Source organism: Salmo salar, chromosome 02 (assembly GCF_965601325.2).
Source record: "Salmo salar chromosome 02, fSalSal1, whole genome shotgun sequence".
In the NCBI taxonomy this organism is placed as follows: Eukaryota; Metazoa; Chordata; class Actinopteri; order Salmoniformes; family Salmonidae; genus Salmo; species Salmo salar.
In genome coordinates this window covers 88,177,768-88,196,184 of record NC_138292.1, presented here as the reverse complement: position 1 = coordinate 88,196,184, position 18,417 = coordinate 88,177,768, and the positions used below count along the sequence as shown (strand labels likewise).

Below are 18,417 nucleotides of genomic sequence, written 5' to 3'. Positions count from 1 at the left end.
AGGAGTGGAAAGAAGGAGGCAGAGAGGAATGAGTCAAAGGTAGACGTGGGGAGGTTAAAGTCACCCAGAACTGTGAGAGGTGAGCCATCTTCAGGAAAGGAACTTATCAAGGCGTCAAGCTCATTGATGAACTCTCCAAGGGAACCTGGAGGGCGATAAATGATAAGGATGTTAACCTGTTGGGTCTAGGGGGCAGCATTTGCACGTCTGGATAAAAAAAATTTACCCGATTTAATCTGGTTACTAATCCTACCCCTAACTAGAATATGCATATACTTATTATATATGGATAGAAAACACTCTAAAGTTCCTAAAACTGTTTGAATGGTGTCTGTGAGTATAACAGAACTCATTTGGCAGGCAAAACCCTGAGACATTTTCTGACAGGAAGTGGATACCTGATGTGTTGTATTGACTTTAAACCTATCCCATTGAAAAACACAGGGGCTTAGGAATATTTTGGCACTTCCTATTGCTTCCACTAGATGTCACCAGCCTTTACAAAGTGTTTTGAGTCTTCTGGAGGGAGATCTGACCGAACAAGAGCCATGGAACGATGATGTCCCATTAGACACCTGGCGCGCGAGTTCATGTTGGGTACCCTCGTTCCAATACGTTATAAAAGAGTATGCATTCGTCCACCTTGAATATTATTCATGTTCTGGTTAAAAAAGGCCCTAATGATTTATGCTATACAACGTTTGACATGTTTGAACGAACGGAAATATATTTTTTCCCCTCGTTCATGACGAGAAGTCCGGCTGGCTTACATCATGTGCTAACGAGACGGAGATTTTTGGACATAAATTATGAGCTTTTTTGAACAAAACTACATTCGTTATGGACCTGTGATACCTGGAAGTGACATCTGATGAAGAGAATCAAAGGTAATGGATTATTTACATAGTATTTTCGATTTTAGATCTCCCCAACATGACGTCTAGTCTGTATCGCAACGCGTATTTTTCTGGGCGCAGTGCTCAGATTATTGCAAAGTGTGATTTCCCAGTAAGGTTATTTTTAAATCTGGCAAGTTGATTGAGTTCAAGAGATGTAAATCTATAATTCTTTAAATGACAATATAATATTTTACCAATGTTTTCTAATTTTAATTATTTAATTTGTGACGCTGACTTGACTGCCGGTTATTGGAGGGAAACGATTTCCTCAACATCAATGCCATAGTAAAACGCTGTTTTTGGATATAAATATGAACTTGATAGAACTAAAAATGCATGCATTGTCTAACATAATGTCCTAGGAGTGTCATCTGATGGAGATTGTAAAAGGTTAGTGCATAATTTTAGCTGGTTTTATGGTTTTGGTGACCCTGTCTTTGACTTGACAAAACATTACACACAACTCTTGTAAATGTACTGTCCTAACATACTCTAAATTTATGCTTTCGCCGTAAAACCTTTTTGAAATCGTAAAACGTGGTTAGATTAAGGAGATGTTTATCTTTCAAATGGTGTAAAATAGTTGTATTTTTGAAAAATTTGAATTTTGACATTTATTTGGATTCAAATTTGCCGCTCTTGAAATGCACCTGCTGTTGATGGAGTGCACCACGGGTGGCACGCTAGCGTCCCACCTAGCCCCAAGAGGTTAAGCTTGAAAGGGCTGGTAACTGTGACAGCATGGAATTCAAATGAGGAGATAGACAGATGGGTCAGGGGAGAAAGAGAGAATGTCCACTTGGGAGAGATGAGGATTCCAGTGCCACCACCCCGCTGGCTCGATGCTCTAGGGGTATGCGAGAACACGTGGGCAGACGAAGAGAGAGCAGTAGGAATAGCAGTGTTATCTGTGGTAATCCATGTTTCCGTCAGCGCCAGGAAGTCTAGGGACTGGAGGGTAGCATAGGCTGAGATGAACTCAGCCTTGTTGGCTGCAGACCGGCAGTTCCAGAGGCTGCCGGAGACCTGGAACTCCACGTGGGTCGTGCGCGCTGGGACCACCAGGTTAGAGTGGCAGCGGCCACGCGGTGTGAAGCGCTTGTATGGCCTGTGCAGAGGGGAGAGAACTGTCTGACTTCTAACAACAAATATAGGAAAATAGCTCTGTGTGTTGTACAATAGCCTATCCATCAAGGAACAGTTCTCTACACATTATGAGCAAAGTATCTCTGTGTGCAAACTGACTAACGAGACCCTACAGTAAATCAAGCAGACAATAACATTATAAACATCAATTTGTTAAGGATCTTGGATCCAAAGTGGAGCACAGCATAACTGTCTTTACCAGAGTAATGAATGAAGAAGCACTTTGGTTGTTGTTGCATGTCGTGATGTTTGTCATGTGACTGTCATTCAGAAAAAGATTTCCTGGATCAGCTGATGATAGTTGAACATGTGACTAACAAAACAGCTACAGTATTAAGAATTATGTGTAATTATTGAAGAACCGCGTTAATGACAGTATCCATTTGGTTGTTGTAAATAAAGTTAAGATGTTTTAATTTCATTTTTTTTTCACCTTTATTTAACCAGGTAGGCTAGTTGAGAACAAGTTCTCATTTACAACTGCGACCTGGCCAAGATAAAGAAAAGCAGTGCGACAAAAACAACAACACAGAGTTACACGTGGGATAAACAAACGAACAGTCAATAACACAATAGAAAAATCTATATACAGTGTGTGCAAATGGAGTAAGAAGGCACGGCAATAAATAGGCCATAGTAGCAGAGTAATTACAATTTAACAAATTAACACTGGAGTGATAGATGTGCAGATGATGTGCAAGTAGAAATTCTGGTGTACAAAAGAGCAAAAAAAAGTAAATAACATGGGGATGAGGTAGGTAGTTGGATGGGCTATTTACAGATGGACTATGTACAGCTGCAGCGATCGGTAAGCTGCTCAGATAGCTGATGCTTAAAGTTAGTGAGGGAGGTGAAAGTCTCCAAATTCAGCGATTTTTGCAATTCGTTCCAGTCATTGGCAGCAGAGAACTGGAAGGAAAGGCGGCCAATGTAGGTGTTAGCTTTGGGGATGACCACTGAGATATACCTCCTGGAGCGCGTGCTATGGGTGGGTGTTGCTATGGTGACCAGTGAGCTGAGTGAAGGCGGCCTAGCAAAGACTTATAGATGACCTGGAGCCAGTGGGTTTGGCGACGAATATGTAGCGAGGGCCAGCCGAAGAGAGCATACAGGTCGCAGTGGTGGGTGCTATATGGGGCTTTGGTGACAAAATGAATGGCACTGTGATAGACTGCATTCTAGTTTGCTGAGTAGAGTGTTGGAGGCTATTTTGAAAATGACATTGCCGAAGTCAAGGATCCGTAGGATAGTCAGTTTTACGAAGGTATGTTTGGCAGCGTGAGTGAAGGAGGCTTTGTTGCGAAATAGGAAGCCGATTCTAGATCACATTTTGGATTGGAAATGCTTAACATTAGTCTGGAAGGAGAGTTTACAGTCTAGCCAGACACCTAGGTATTTACAGTTGTCCACATATTCTAAGTCAGAACCGTCCAGAGTAGTGATGCTGGACGGGCGGGTGCGGGCAGCGATCGGTTGAAGAGCATACATTTAGTTTTACTAGCGTTTAAGAGCAGTTGGAGACCACGGAAGGAGTGTTGTATGACATTGAAGCTCGGTTGGAGGTTTGTTAACACATTGTCCAAAAAAGGGCCAGATGTATACAGAATGGTGTCGTCTGCGTAAAGGTGGATCATAGAATCACCCGCAGCAAGAGCAATATCGTTGGTATATACAGAGAAAAGAGTCGGCTCGAGAATTGAACCCTGTGGTACCCCCATAGAGACTGCCAGAGGTCCGGACAACAGGCTCACCAGGTGAGAACCAGGTGAGTCAGTCATTTGAGAAACCAAGGCTGTTGAGTCTGCCGATAAGAATACGGTGATTAACAGAGTCGAAAGCCTTGGCCAGGTTGATGAAGATGGCTGCACAGTACTGTCTTTTATCGATGGCGGTTATGATATCGTTTAGTACCTTGAGCATGGCTGAGGTGCACCCGTGACCAGCTCGGAAACTGGATTGCACAGCGGAGAAGGTACGGTGGGATTCAAAATGGTCAGTGATCTGTTAGTTAACTTGGCTTTCGAAGACTTTAGAAAGGCAGGGCAGGATGGATATAGGTCTGTAACAGTTTGGGTCTAGAGTGTCACCCCCTTTGAAGAGGGGGGATGACCGCGGAAGCGTTCCAATCTTTAGGAATCTCGGACATTACATTTACGTAATTTAGCAGACGCTCTTATCCAGAGCGACTTACAAATTGGTGCATTCACCTTATGATATCCAGTGGAACAACCACTTTAGAATAGTACGATACTAAAGAGAGGTGGAACAGACTAGTAATAGGGGTTGCCACAATGGCGGCGGATAATTTTAGAAAGAGTGGGTCCAGATTGTCTAGCCCAGCTGATTTGTACAGGTCCAGGTTTTGCAGCTCTTTCAGAACATCAGCTATCTGGATTTGGATGAAGGAGGAGCTGGGGAGGTTTGGGCAAGTAGCTGTGGGGGGTGGGGAGCTGTTGGCCGGGGTTGGGGTAGCCAGGAGGAAAGCATGTCCAGCTGTAGAGAAATGCTTATTGAAATTCTCGATTATAGTGGATTTATTGGTGGTGACAGTATTTCCTAGCCTCAGTGCAGTGGGCAGCTGGGATGAGGTGCTCTTATTCTCCATGGACTTTACAGTGTCCCAAAACTTTTTGGAGTTAAAGCTACAGGATGCAAATTTCTGTTTGTAAAAGCTAGCTTTTGCTTTCCTAACTGACTGTGTGTATTGGTTCCCGACTTCTCTGAAAGGTTGCATATCGTGGGGACTATTCGATGCTAGTACAGTACGCAACAGGATGTTTTTGTGCTGGTCGAGGGCAGTCAGGTCTGGAGAGAACCAAGGGCTATATCTGTTCTTAGTTTTACAATTTTTGAAAGGGGCATGCTTATTTAAGGTGGTGAGGAAATTACTTTTAAAGAGCAACCAGGCATCCCAGTTTAGGTCACCTAACAGAATATACTCTGAAGATAGATAGGGGCAATCAATTCACATATGGTGTCCAGGGCACAGCTGGGAGCTGAGGGGGATCTGTAACAGGTGGCAACAGTTAGACTTATTTCTGGAGAGATTCATTTTTAAAATTAGAAGCTCAAACTGTTTGGGCATAGACCTGGAAAGTATGACAGAACTATGCAGGCCATCTCTCTAGTAGATTGCAACTCCTCCCCCTTTGGCAGTTCTATCTTGATGGAAAATGTTGTAGTTGGGGATGGAAATTTCAGAATTTTTGGTGGCCTTCCAAAGCCAGGATTCAGACACGGCAAGGACATCAAGGTTGGTGGAGTGTGCTAAAGCAGTGAGTCAAACAAACTTAGGGAGGAGGCTTCTGATGTTAACATGCATGAAACCAAGGCTTTTACGGTTACAGAAGTCAACAAATGAGAGCGCCGGGGGACACACAGGGCCTGGCTTAACCTCTACATCACCCGAGGAACAGAGGAGTAGGATGAGGGTACGGCTAAAGGCTATCAGAACTGGTCGTCTAGTGCGTTGTGAACAGAGAATAAAAGGAGCAGATTTCTGGGCGTGGTAGGATAGATTCAAGGCATAATGTACAGACAGGGGTATGGTAGGGTGCGGGTACAGTGGAGGTAAACCTAGGCATTGAGTGAAGATAAGAGAGGTTGCATCTCTGGAGGCAACAGTTATGCTAGGTGATGTGTCAGGGAAATTGCAAGATTATGTTATAATGCTTATAATGGTTGTTTTATTTGACAGAATAGAGTATTCTGTTAACTATTGTGTGTGTGTTCTACTGAGGATGGGCCTCTATGAGATAACACTGACAGAGGTGATTTACGATGTCTTTGGGTAATAAAACCTAAAGAGCATTCCAGAGAACATGAGTTAATGGTTCTGTTCTATACCGTACCAGGAAGAGACGGTTCCAGTTTGGAGTAGGAGGACCAGACACTGGTCTATACAATGAAAACTGTTGACACAGCAGATGCTGTCTGCTATGTATTATAGATATCTTTCATACAAATGTTAACCTTGTGACCATTCTATGTATCTGTTGTTCGTCATGTAGGTTGAAAGATGTGTATCTTGGCTATAAAAGATCTTTGTACTTTTGTTTTGCCACTGTCAACGGATCATTAGAAAATGGTGAATCGTTGATAAATCATTGCTATTGCAAAGCTCTTATTATTAAAGATTTAGTTTAAGTATAACTCTGACTTGTGTGAAGTTAGTCTCTCCTCATTTGATAGTAAAGAAATTAACCACCACAGAGGTAACGCATGTGTGGGAGGTGGGACAAAAGAGTTCTCTGAGGCATGTTGAGTGGGATTAGGGGCTCCGCAGTAAAATAAAGCAATAACTATCCTAAACAACAGTATACAAGGCATATTGACATTAGAGAGATAAACGAGGCATTAAGCAATCACAGGTGTTGATTGGGAGAGGTAGCTAAGACAACAACGGGTAAGACAACAACAGCTAATCAGCTAAGACAACAAGAATAGGTAAAATGGCGATGAATGGGCAGAGAGGATCAGTTAACTACACACAGGGCCTGAGTTCGAGGCTGGGACCGACAGATAAACAAAATAAACAAAATGGAGAACCTTATTAATGAACAGTCCAGCAGGCATCAGCTATGTAGCCAAGTGATCATAGGGTCCAGTGAACAGCAATATACAGTTGAAGTCGGACGTTTACATACACCTTAGCCAAATACATTTAAACTCAGTTTTTCACAATTCCTGACATCTAATCCTAGCAAAAATTCACTGTCTTAGGTCAGTTAGGATCATCACTTTATTTTAAGAATGTAAAATGTCAAAATAATAGCAGAGGATATTTTCTACCTGCAGGCTTTATGTAGGCAATTTTTTACATAGTTGGCAATAAAAGTTACTTTTAGATTTTTATAATTTTCATTTAGATTTAGATAGAATGTAGATGAATCACAGACAATGATTTTGAGATACTATTATAAATTCAATTAAACTGTTCCAGTAAAATGTGCATATTAAAATCATAACTGGCACCAGATCAGTAAAAATGGTAAGATAAATTTCCACTCCAAATGTAGGTTGCCAACTGCTTGTGTAGCCTATTACCAGCAACGTCAGAATGTATGAAGGCCAGCAGGACGTGGTTGTTCAGGAAGAGTTTATTCCTCTGGTTGGGCTATATTGATGTAATGGCATGAAAACAAAAATACTGAAAATTATACAATGACTTATCAACAGCTCTAATAATTTGCGCCCCACAGGAAATCTACACTGGCAATTCTAGAATATACTATATAGCCTAGAAACCTGGTTAAACTATCATTTTAACATCATGGATGAATTCTAGAATATACTATATACAGTGGGGGGGGGGGGGGGGGGGGGGGAGTATTTGATCCCCTGCTGATTTTGTACGTTTGCCCACTTACAAAGAAATGATCAGTCTATAATTTTAATAGTAGGTTTATTTGAACAGTGAGAGACAGAATAACAACAAAAAAATCCAGTAAAACGCATGTCAAAAATGTTATAAAATGATTTGCATTTTAATGAGGGAAATAAGTATTTGACCCCTCTGCAAAACATGACTTAGTACTTGGTGGCAAAACCATTGTTGGCAATCACAGACGTCAGACATTTCTTGTAGTTGGCCACCAGGTTTGCACACATCTCAGGAGGGATTTTGTCCCACTCCTCTTTGCAGATCTTCTCCAAGTCATTAAGGTTTCGAGGCTGACGTTTGGCAACTCGAACCTTCAGCTCCCTCCACAGATTTTCTATGGGATTAAGGTCTGGAGACTGGCTAGGCCACTCCAGGACCTTAATGTGCTTCTTCTTGAGCCACTCCTTTGTTGCCTTGTCCGTGTGTTTTGGGTCATTGTCATGCTGGAATACCCATCCACGACCCATTTTCAATGCCCTGGCTGAGGGAAGGAGGTTCTCACCCAAGATTTGACGGTACATTGCCCCGTCCATCGTCCCTTTGATGCGGTGAAATTGTCCTGTCCCCTTAGCAGAAAAACACCCCAAAAGCATAATGTTTCCACCTCCATGTTTGACGGTGGAGATGGTGTTCTTGGGGTCATAGGCAGCATTCCTCCTCCTCCAAACACTGCGAGTTGAGTTGATGTCAAAGAGCTCCATTTCGGTCTCATCTGACCACAACACTTTCACCAGTTGTCCTCTGAATCATTCAGATGTTCATTGGCAAACTTCAGACGGGCATGTATATGTATTCTTGAGCAGGGGGACCTTGCGGGCGCTGCAGGATTTCAGTCCTTCACGGCGTAGTGTGTTACCAATTGTTTTCTTGGTTACTATGGTCCCAGCTGCCTTGAGATCATTGACAAGATCCTCCCGTGTAATTCTGGGCTGATTCCTCACCGTTCTCATTGCAACTCCACAAGGTGAGATCTTGCATGGAGCCCCAGGCCGAGGGATATTGACAGTTCTTTTGTGTTTCTTCCATTTGCGAATAATCGCACCAAATGTTGTCACCTTCTCACCAAGCTGCTTGGTGATGGTCTTGTAGCCCATTCCAGCCTTGTGTAGGTCTACAATCTTGTCTGACATCCTTGGCGAGCTCTTTGCTCTTGGCCATGGTGGAGAGTTCTGAATCTGATTGATTGCTTCTGTGGACAGGTGTCTTTTATACAGGTAACAAACTGAGATTAGGAGCATTCCCTTTAAGAGTGTGCTCCTAATCTCAGCTCGTTACCTGTATAAAAGACACCTGGGAGCCAGAAATCTTTCTGATTGAGAGGGGGTCAAATACTTATTTCCCTCATTAAAATGCAAATCAATTTATAACATTTTTGACGTGCGTTTTTCTGGATATTTTTGTTGTTATTCTGTCTCTCACTGTTCAAATAAACCTACCATTAAAATTATAGACTGATAATTTCTTTGTCAGTGGGCAAACGTACAAAATCAGCAGGGGATCAAATACTTTCCCCCCCCACTGTAGCCTAGAAACCTGGTTAAACTATCATTATGACATTGTGGATGAATTCTAGAATATTCTATATTGCCTAGAAACCTGGTTAAACTATCATTATGACATCATGGATGGCCAGTCCTTGTATTCATAGTGTAGTCAATTCAGGGGGTAGCCCTGAGCTGGACTCAAACCTGGGTCCAGCGACTGTCAAGTCAACACCTTATAATTGTTATGCCAAGATGTCTGAACTGGATGGGGCCACAGGGTCTCCTGACCCCTCCTGTCTCAGCCTCCAGTATTTATGCTGCAGTAGTTTATGTGTCGGGGGGCTAGGGTCAGTCTGTTACATCTGGAGTATTTCTCGTCTTATCCGGTGTCCTGTGTGAATTTAAATATGCTCTCTCTAATTCTCTCTTTCTCTCTTTCGGAGAACCTGAGCCCTAGGACCATGCCTCAGGACTACCTGGCATGATGACTCCTTGCTGTCCCCAGTCCACCTGGCCGTGCTGCTGCTCCAGTTTCAACTGTTCTGCCTGCGGCTATGGAACCATGACCTGTTCACCGGACATGCTACCTGTCCCAGACCTGCTGTCCCAGACCTGCTGGAACCCTGACCTGTTCACCGGACGTGCTACCTGTCCCAGACCTGCTGTTTTCAACTCTCTAGAGACAGCAGGAGCGGTAGAGATACTCTCAAAGATCGGCTATGAAAAAGCCAACTGACACTTACTCTTGAGTTGCTGACTTGTTGCACCCTCGACAACTACTATGATTATTATTATTTGACCATGCTGGTCATTTATTAACATTTGAACATCTTGGCCATGTTCTGTTAATCTCCACCCTGGCAAAGCCAGAAGAGGACTGGCCACCATTCATAGCCTGGTTCCTCTCTAGGTTTCTTCCTAGGTTTTGGCCTTTCTAGGGCGTTTTTCCTAGCCACCGTGCTTCTACACCTGCATTGTTTGCTATTTGGGGTTTTAGGCTGGGTTTCTGTACAGCACTTTGAGATATCAGCTGATGTAAGAAGGGCTATATAAATACATTTAATTTTGAGAGTGGTTACATTTCTCCAGCCCCCATCCCTCAACTGTTTGCCAAACCAAGTCTCTGGGCAGCCATTTTGTTGTTGTTTAAATCCTAGGTTGTCCCTTTAAAAAAGCCACACAACAATCAATCAACCAATTTGCAGTTGAAACAATAACAAAGCTGTAATTCCACCACTGTTTTAGTTATAAGATGATGGATGGGGCTGGAGAAATGTAACTGGTCTCTAATTCATAGACAGACCTATGGAAGCAAGGACTGACCATCCATGATATCAACATTATTGTTTTAACCATGTTGAGGCGATACAGTGTTGATTTACATTGTTTCTAAACTGAGTAAAAAAGGCTTATTTGGGGTTCTGATGGGGTACAACAGTTGAACTAAGCTCATGAGGCATGTGTTATATTCTTCAAGAATCAATGGCTATAAATTAATAATTTAAAAGTCAAAATATGGATATAGCAATTGCAGATTTCCCCTTTAACACCACACATCTGTTCAACAACTGCAGAGTTTGTGCCTCTGTTTTTAAGACAGTACTTACTAGTGTTAATCAGGGTCCTTTCATCGTTAGAACCATTGGGTGCCTGAAGATGCGTTTGGGAAACCGGGCCCAGATATCCATTTTCCTCCTCCTTAGTCACTCCAAAAACGGAATCCTCCTCCTCTTTCACTTTAAACTCGTCTTCCTCTTCTTTAACTGAAACGTCTTTCTCTTCTTCTTTCACGGTAACAGCCTCAGCCTCTACTTCTTGTTTTACTGTAGGAGGAGAGTAGCTTAGTGAACTCATGGTCGGGGATGTTAGCTAGCTAGCATTAGCGACTAGCCTAGTTCTAAGCTAACTTAGCAAACCAGCTAGCTGACAAGCAACGTAAATATATAATTAAATAGGTCAACAAGTACATACAACAGAAGTGTGTTTAATACACAACCAGTGTAAAGCGCGTGAATGTTGTAGCTATGTTTGCTAGAAAGCTACCGAGGTGTCTGACTAGCTGTTGTTGTTGAAGGAGCGCTCCGTCCACTAGATTATACGTCACACTGGCAGCATCGCCTGAACCTAAAAGACGCACATCGCCATCTGCTGACTGGAGTGGGCAACGCAGTTGAGGAACCAAACGTTTATTTTTCATTTATTTCATAAAAGTATAATATTATATTAAGTCGTTCAAAGAGAAGCATGTGTTAATTGATTCGTTTTTAATGAGTGAGTATTTAAAACAAACTTTACACTCACTACATATTTGCATTGAACCATACTTCTGACATGGATCATTTCGACCCCAGAGGCATATCTTTTATCATAGCCAAAATGTGGTTTATCAATTCATCCAATTTTTCATGACTTTGTCAATCAACTGGTTCTTATTAAATGTAAATCATGGTTTAGTGTTTCTGCATCAAAATGGACTTATAACAAATTTAAATCCTTTGGAGTCATTTTGACCCCAGCCAAAAGCACCTTTGATAAATAGGACGTTTATTTCAAATCAAAATCACATTATATTGGTCACATACACGTGTTTAGCAGATGTTATTGCGGGTGTCACGAAATACTTGTGTTTCTAGCTCCGACAGTGCAGTAATATCTAACAAGTAATATCTAACAATTACACAACATATACCCAATACACACAAATCTAAGTATTTGAATCTAGGTTTCTCTGTAGACATGATCCATCCCACCAGAAGGTGGAGGGGCTCCTGTATCAGTGGTTTTAACCAGATAGACACCTGAAGACACACAGTATAGTGCCTCCCATGTACTCTCCTAAGATTGGACTTTTCTATACCACGTATCACATGACTGTGTACAAATTTGCCAATGGTAGAAAACTCTGCCAGCGATATACAGTGCATTCGCAAAGTATTCAGACACCTTCACCTTTTCCACATTTTGTTACGTTACAGCCTTATTCTAAAATTGAATATTTTTTGCCCTCATCAATCCACATACAATACTTCATAATGACATCACAATACCCCATAATGACATCACAATACCCCACAAAGACAAACCCAAAACAGGTTTTTAGAAATTTTTACAAATGTATTTACATTTAATATTTAATATTTACTTAAGTGCTCTTTGCTATGAGACTCGAAATTGAGCTCAGGTGCATCCTGTTTCCATTGATCATCCTTGAGATGTTTCTACAACGTGATTCGAGTCCACTTGTGGTAAATTCAATTGATTGGACATGATTTGGAAAGGCACACACCTGTCTATATAAGGTCCCACAGTTCATGTCAGAGCTAAAACCAAGCCATGAGGTCAAAGGAATTGTCCGTAGAGCTCTGAGACAGGATTGTGTCGAGTCACAGATCTGGGAAAGGGTTCCAAAAAATGTCTGCAGCATTGAAGGTCCTCAAAAACACAGTGGCCTCCATCATTCTTAAATGGAAGAAGTTTGGAACCCCAAGACTCTTCCTAGAGCTGGCTGCCCGGCCAAACTGAGCAATCGGGAGAGAAGGGTCTTCATCAGGGAGGTGACAAAAAACTCGATGGTCACTGACAGAGCTCCAGAGTTCCTCTGTGGAGAACCTTCCAGAAGGATTATCATCTCTGCAGTACTCCACCAATCAGGCCTTTATGGTAGAGGCCAGACAGAAGCTACTCCTCAATAAAAGGCACATGACAGCCCGCTTGGAGTTTGCCAAAAGGCACCTAAAATACTCTCAGACCATGAGAAACAAGATTCTCATGTCTGATTAAACCAAGATTGAACTCTTTGGCCTGAATGTCATGTGTCACGTCTGGAGGAAAATTGGTACCATCCCTACGGTGAAGCATGGTGGTGGCAACGTCATGCTGTGGAGATGTTTTTCAGCAGCAGTGCAAGTTGTCTACTGATATTGGTGTAATTTCTCACCTATTTTGTCAGAAGGAAAGTTAATTTCCCCTCAGTCACATGCATTTGTTCTTTATTATGAAGGTAATGTGTGTAGAATGTACTTTTCCCCACTCATTCACCGCACCCCTTTACGTTGCTTATTTATATTCAATGGCCTGACTGCGTCCAGACTGTCAAAGGCCCATCCTGGTAGATCTGAACCTAATGCAGCTTGGAGTGATCGGATGACAGAAGTCACATTAAGGTGCCAGGTATAACTGAGGCTACAGATGCTCCATATCCATTACTTGGAGTGTTTTATATAATATGACTAAATGTGTTTCTGTGTTGCAGTGAAGAAATGGAACGGCAAGGCCACAGAACATGACATAATCAGAGCTGTGGGAGACCACCTCAAGCCCCTGGTAGAGCCGAGGGTGGTGTTTACCACTCCACCACGCCTTCAGCAGGCTGGAAAAGTGGGATTGATACAGTTTTTCATACTAAGATGGACCAAGAGTCTATTGATTGGTCAGTCATTGGGTTAATTTGTTTGGCAATATGTTCAAATCAAATCAAGCTTTATTTATACAGCACATGTCAGACATCGAAATATTTAGTACACAAATATGAGGATAAAAAACAGAAGAATAACAACTGAAAGACTAATGAGCATTCTAAGGAAATGCCATTGATTAAAATATTAATCGGATGCAATATCACACCGAAAATAAGCTTGTTTTTTAGGAGGGTCTCTGAAAGACACTATGGGGGTGTCCACCGGAGTTGACTAGTAACAACAACTGGGACCTAAAAGACACCCACCATGAGACCCACTAAATCTGCCCAAGAAGAGGCAAACAAAAGAAAAATCCACACCAAACTTAGACAGGAAGTAAACCAAAAAGGTGGAGCAACTAAAGGTGTTGACTCTCCACATGTATCAAGACAACTGGAGCACTGGGCCAGACACTCTTAAATAGAACCTGGACCAGCTCAGGTGAAACACCTTCCCACTAACGAGATGGACAAGCCAGCACAGGTGTAACACATACTGACTAACGAGGTGACACCAATCAGTGCGTCCTACGTGCTAACGAGCTAGACGTGCTAACGAGCTAGACGTGCTAACGAGCTAGACGTGCTAACGAGCTAGACGTGCTAACGAGCTAGACGTGCTAAAGTCCAACCTCAAAACATAAATGGAAAAACCAAAGCCTGTAACACCTTCCCCCTTATGACAACAAATATATCCTATGTTTTTGTTGGACAAGTTTGGTCACCACCAACAGAAAACAACTTCCATTTCATGTTATAATCAACTACAAAGCTTGATTATACAAATAAACATGGTGTCTACTGGCTGTCAACAATTAAAAACAAGAAAAAAACATTTCTAAATAATAATATACAATAGTATTATTTTTTTCTCCTTTTTCTTTCTATAGAATCCTAGAACTCACTAGCTTCTAGAACTCTCGTCTTCCTAAAACTCACTAGCTTCTAGAACTCTCGTCCCCTTGGAACGAGCCCAAACAAAACTCATCTCCAATACGTGCAGTCAAAATAAATTGTGATCCATAACAAAGCACTGGCTAAACACAAAACTTTTTAACTGCCCACCCTTGAGACAATCAGCAACCAAGTTGTCCTTACCACGGACATGTCTAATTTCAAGAGGAAACTCCTGCAATATCCGTAGTAACTTTCCACCTCACAGCAGAGCTTCTCTCTCTTTTCAGGGTTCACTCGATAGGCATGTTGTTGGATCGGGGCCCAGTCCCCAATGTCATGCTCTAGTACATTTGGGTTGGCACATCTGAGAATGAACCCTGATATTCTAAAAGCAGGGCAACAATGTCAATATAATTGTACCAAAAATGGTCAGTTGGTTGCATAAATAATTATCATTACTAAATGTTACATGAATTGTAAATAGGAAATATTTGATTGCATAGTCTTATTTTCAACGTCTTTTCAATGACATTTTGCTAGGTGGGATATCCCCAATCTCAAAGATTTTTGTTGTGACATTTTGGCCGCGCTTCCTACACTTGGAGTAGCTTACTGAACGCGCAAACAACAAGGAGCTATTTGGACATAAATTATGGACTTTATCGAACAAAACAACATTTATTGTGGACCTGGGATTCCTGGAAGTGCCTTCTGATGAAGATCATCAAAGGTAAGTGAATATTTCTAATGCTATTTATGATTTTAGATGACTCCAAAATGGCAGGTATCTGTATTGCTTGATGTCTTTTTCTGAGTGCAGTACTCAGATTATTGCAAAGTGTGCTTTCCCCGTGAATTTAAAAAAAAATCTGTCACAGCGGTTGCATAAAGGAGATGTTCATCTATAATTCTTTGAATAACAGTTTAATATTTTATCAACGTTTATGATGAGTATTTCTGTAAATTGATGTGCTCATTCACTGGAAGTTTTGGGAGGCAAAACATTTCAGAACATGACACGCCAATGTAAAATGTTTTTTTTGGGATATAAATATGAACTTTATCGAGCAAAACATACATGTATTGTGTAACATTGAGTCCTATGAGTGCCATCTGATGAAGATCATCAAAGGGTAGTGATTAATTTTAGCTGTATTTCTGGTTTTTGTGACGCCTCTCCTTGCTTGGAAAATGGCTGTGTGGTGTTTCTTGTCTCGGCGCTGTCCTAACATAACCTAATGTTATGCTTCCACCGTAAAGCCTTTTTGAAATCGGACAATGTGGTTGGATTAACGAGAAGTGTATCTTTAAAATGGGTTATAATAGTTGTATGTTTGAGAAATTTGAATTATGAGATTTTTGTTGTTTTGAATTTGCCACCCTGCTATTTCACTGGCTGTTGAATAGTGTCTCCCGCAGATGGGACTCTAGCGTCCCACATACCCTAGAGAGGTTAAAATGAGCAAGAATAGTCATATTTTGTCTTGTTTTCACATTAGTAGTAACATCGATGATTGTAGGCTAGAAATAAGATATTCATGTTGTTGAAACTCTAAACAGTGTGCCAGACGACTTTTGGTCTCCAATATAGGCCCCTTTCTGTGTTTGCTAAAATTGCGGCACGAGGGCAATTTGATTGCAGAAACTCCTCCCTGCTAATGAGGAAACCGATAATTATGGATGTATTATATCTGCCTGGAGCAAAAATGGTGAGCAAAATTCTAGTTTTTCACAATGTATTCTGAATGTGAATGGGGGAAACTCAGGGGAGTAACCTCCATTTCCAGGTTGCTTATGAGTACATTTCACACTACTTTGGATTATAATTGTAAGGCTCGTTTGAATGTCCTGTTTAATATAATGTTTGCTACAGTATTATGAATTATGTGTTTGAAGAACTGCGTTAATGACAGTATCCATTTGGGTGTTGTCAATAAAGTTAAGATTTTATTTTTTATTTCACCTTTATTTAACCAGGTAGGCCAGTCGAGAACAAGTTCTCATTTACAACTGCGACCTGGCCAAGATAAAGCAAAGTAGTGTGACAAAAAAACAACAGAGTTACACGTGGGATAAACAAACAGTGTGTGCAAATGGAGTATGGAGGAAAGGCAATAAATAGGCCATAGTAGCGAAGTAATACAATTTAACAAATGAACACTGGAGTGATAGATGTGCAGATGATGATGTGCAAGTAGAAATACTGGTGTGCAAAAGAGCAATAAAGAAAATACCAACATGGGGATGAGGTAGGTAGTTGGATGGGCTATTTACAGATGGACTGTGTACAGCTGCAGCAATCGGTAAGCTGCTCAGATGGCTGATGCTTAAAGTTAGTGAGGGATATATAAGTCTGCAACTTCAGCGATTTTTGCAATTCCTTCCAATCATTGGCAGCAAAGAACTGGAAGGAAAGTCGGCCAAACGAGGTGTTGGCTTTGGGGATGACCAGTGAGATATACCTGCTGGAGGCGTGCTATGGGTGGGTGTTGCTATGGTGACCAGTGAGCTGAGTAAAGGCAGAGCTTTACCTAGCAAATACTTATAGATGACCTGGAGCCAGTGGGATAGGCAACGAATACGTAGCGAGGGCCAGCCGACGAGAGCATACAGGTCGCAGTGGTGGGTGGTATATGGGGCATTGGTGACAAAACGGATGGCACTGTGATAGACTGCATCCAGTTTGCTGAGTAGAGTGTTGGAGGCTATTTTGTAAATGACATCGCCAAAGTCAAGGAGCGGTAGGATAGTCAGCTTTACGAGGGTATGTTTGGCAGCGTGAGTGAAGGAGGCTATGTTGCGAAATAGGAAGCCGATTCTAGATTTAATATTGGATTGGAGATGCTTAATATGGGTCTGGAAGGAGAGTTTACAGTCTAACCAGACACCTAGGTATTTGTAGTTGTCCACATATTGTAAGTCAAAACTGTCCAGAGTAGTGATGCTAGTCGGGCGGGTGGGTGCGGGCAGCGATTGGTTGAAGAGCATGCATTTAGTTTTACTAGCGTTTAAGAGCAGTTGGAGGCCACCGAAAGAGTGCCGTATTGCATTGAAGCTCGTTTGGAGGTTTGTTAACACAGTGTCCAAAGAAGGGCCAGATGTAGACAGAATGGTGTCGTCTGCGGAGAAGTGGATCAAGGAATCACCCGCAGCAAGAGCGACATCGCTGATATATACAGAGAAAAGAGTCGGCCCGAGAATTGAACCCTGTGGTACCCCCATAGAGACTGCCAGAGGTCCGCACAACAGGCCAGGTCGATGAAGACGGCTGCACAGTACCGTCTGTTAACGATGGTGGTTATGATACAATTTAGTACCTTGAGCGTGGATGAGGTGCACCCGTGACCAGCTCGGAAACCGGATTGCACAGCGGAGAAGGTACGATGGAATTCAAAATGGTCAGTGATCTGTTTGTTAACTTGTCTTTCGAAAACTTTAGAAAGGCAGGACAGAATGGATATAGGTCTGTAACAGTTTGGGTCTAGAGTGTCACCCCCTTTGAAGAGTGGGATGACCGCAGAAGCTTTCCGATCTTTAGGAATCTCGAACTATACGAAAGAGAGGTTGAACAGTCTAGTAATAGAGGTTGCAACAATGGCGGCAGATAATTTTAGAAACAGAGGGTCCAGATTGTCTAGCCCAGCTGATTTGTACGGGTCCAGGTTTTACAGCTCTTTCAGAACATCAGCTATCTGGATTTGGATGAAGGAGAAGCTGGGGAGGATTGGGCAAGTAGCTGCGGGGGGCACGGAGCTGTTGGCCGGGGTTGAGGTAGCCAGGAGGAAAGCATGTCCAGCCGTAGAGAAAAGCTTATTGAAATTCTCGATTATCGTGGAGTTATCGGTGGTGACAGTGTTTCCTAGCTTCAGTGCAGTGGGCAGCTGGGAGGAGGTGCTCTTATTCTCCATGGACTTTACAGTGTCCCAAAACATTTTGGAGTTAGAGCTACAGGAGGCAAATTTCTGTTTTACAAAGCTAGCCTTTGCTTTCCTAACTGACTGTGTGTATTGGTTCCCGACATCTCTGGAAAATTGCATATCACGGGGACTATTCGATGCTAGTGCAGTACGCCAGAGGATGTTTTTGTAATGGTCGAGGGCAGTCAGGTCTGGAGTGAACCAAGGGCTATATCTGTTCTTAGTTCTACATTTT

The 18,417-nt window shown here is 42.1% G+C and overlaps 1 protein-coding gene across 2 annotated transcripts in view; it reads right to left on the bottom strand.

Annotated features, from left to right (window-relative positions):
* The window catches only part of LOC123732493 (uncharacterized), a 30,197-nt gene that overhangs the window by 7,198 nt on the left and 4,582 nt on the right, over window positions 1–18,417 (bottom strand). The window contains exons 2-3 of one of the 2 annotated variants that reach the window (XM_082968052.1): window positions 10,520–10,735; window positions 1,721–7,161 (exon numbers count right to left, since the gene is read on the bottom strand). In XM_082968052.1, coding sequence (XP_082824178.1) covers window positions 7,145–7,161; window positions 10,520–10,735 — 233 coding nt within the window. In that variant the 3' untranslated portion in view covers window positions 1,721–7,144. Of the gene's footprint in view, window positions 1–1,720; window positions 7,162–10,519; window positions 10,736–18,417 lie in introns of those variants that run through there. The other variant, XM_082968049.1, reaches the window with a different exon arrangement.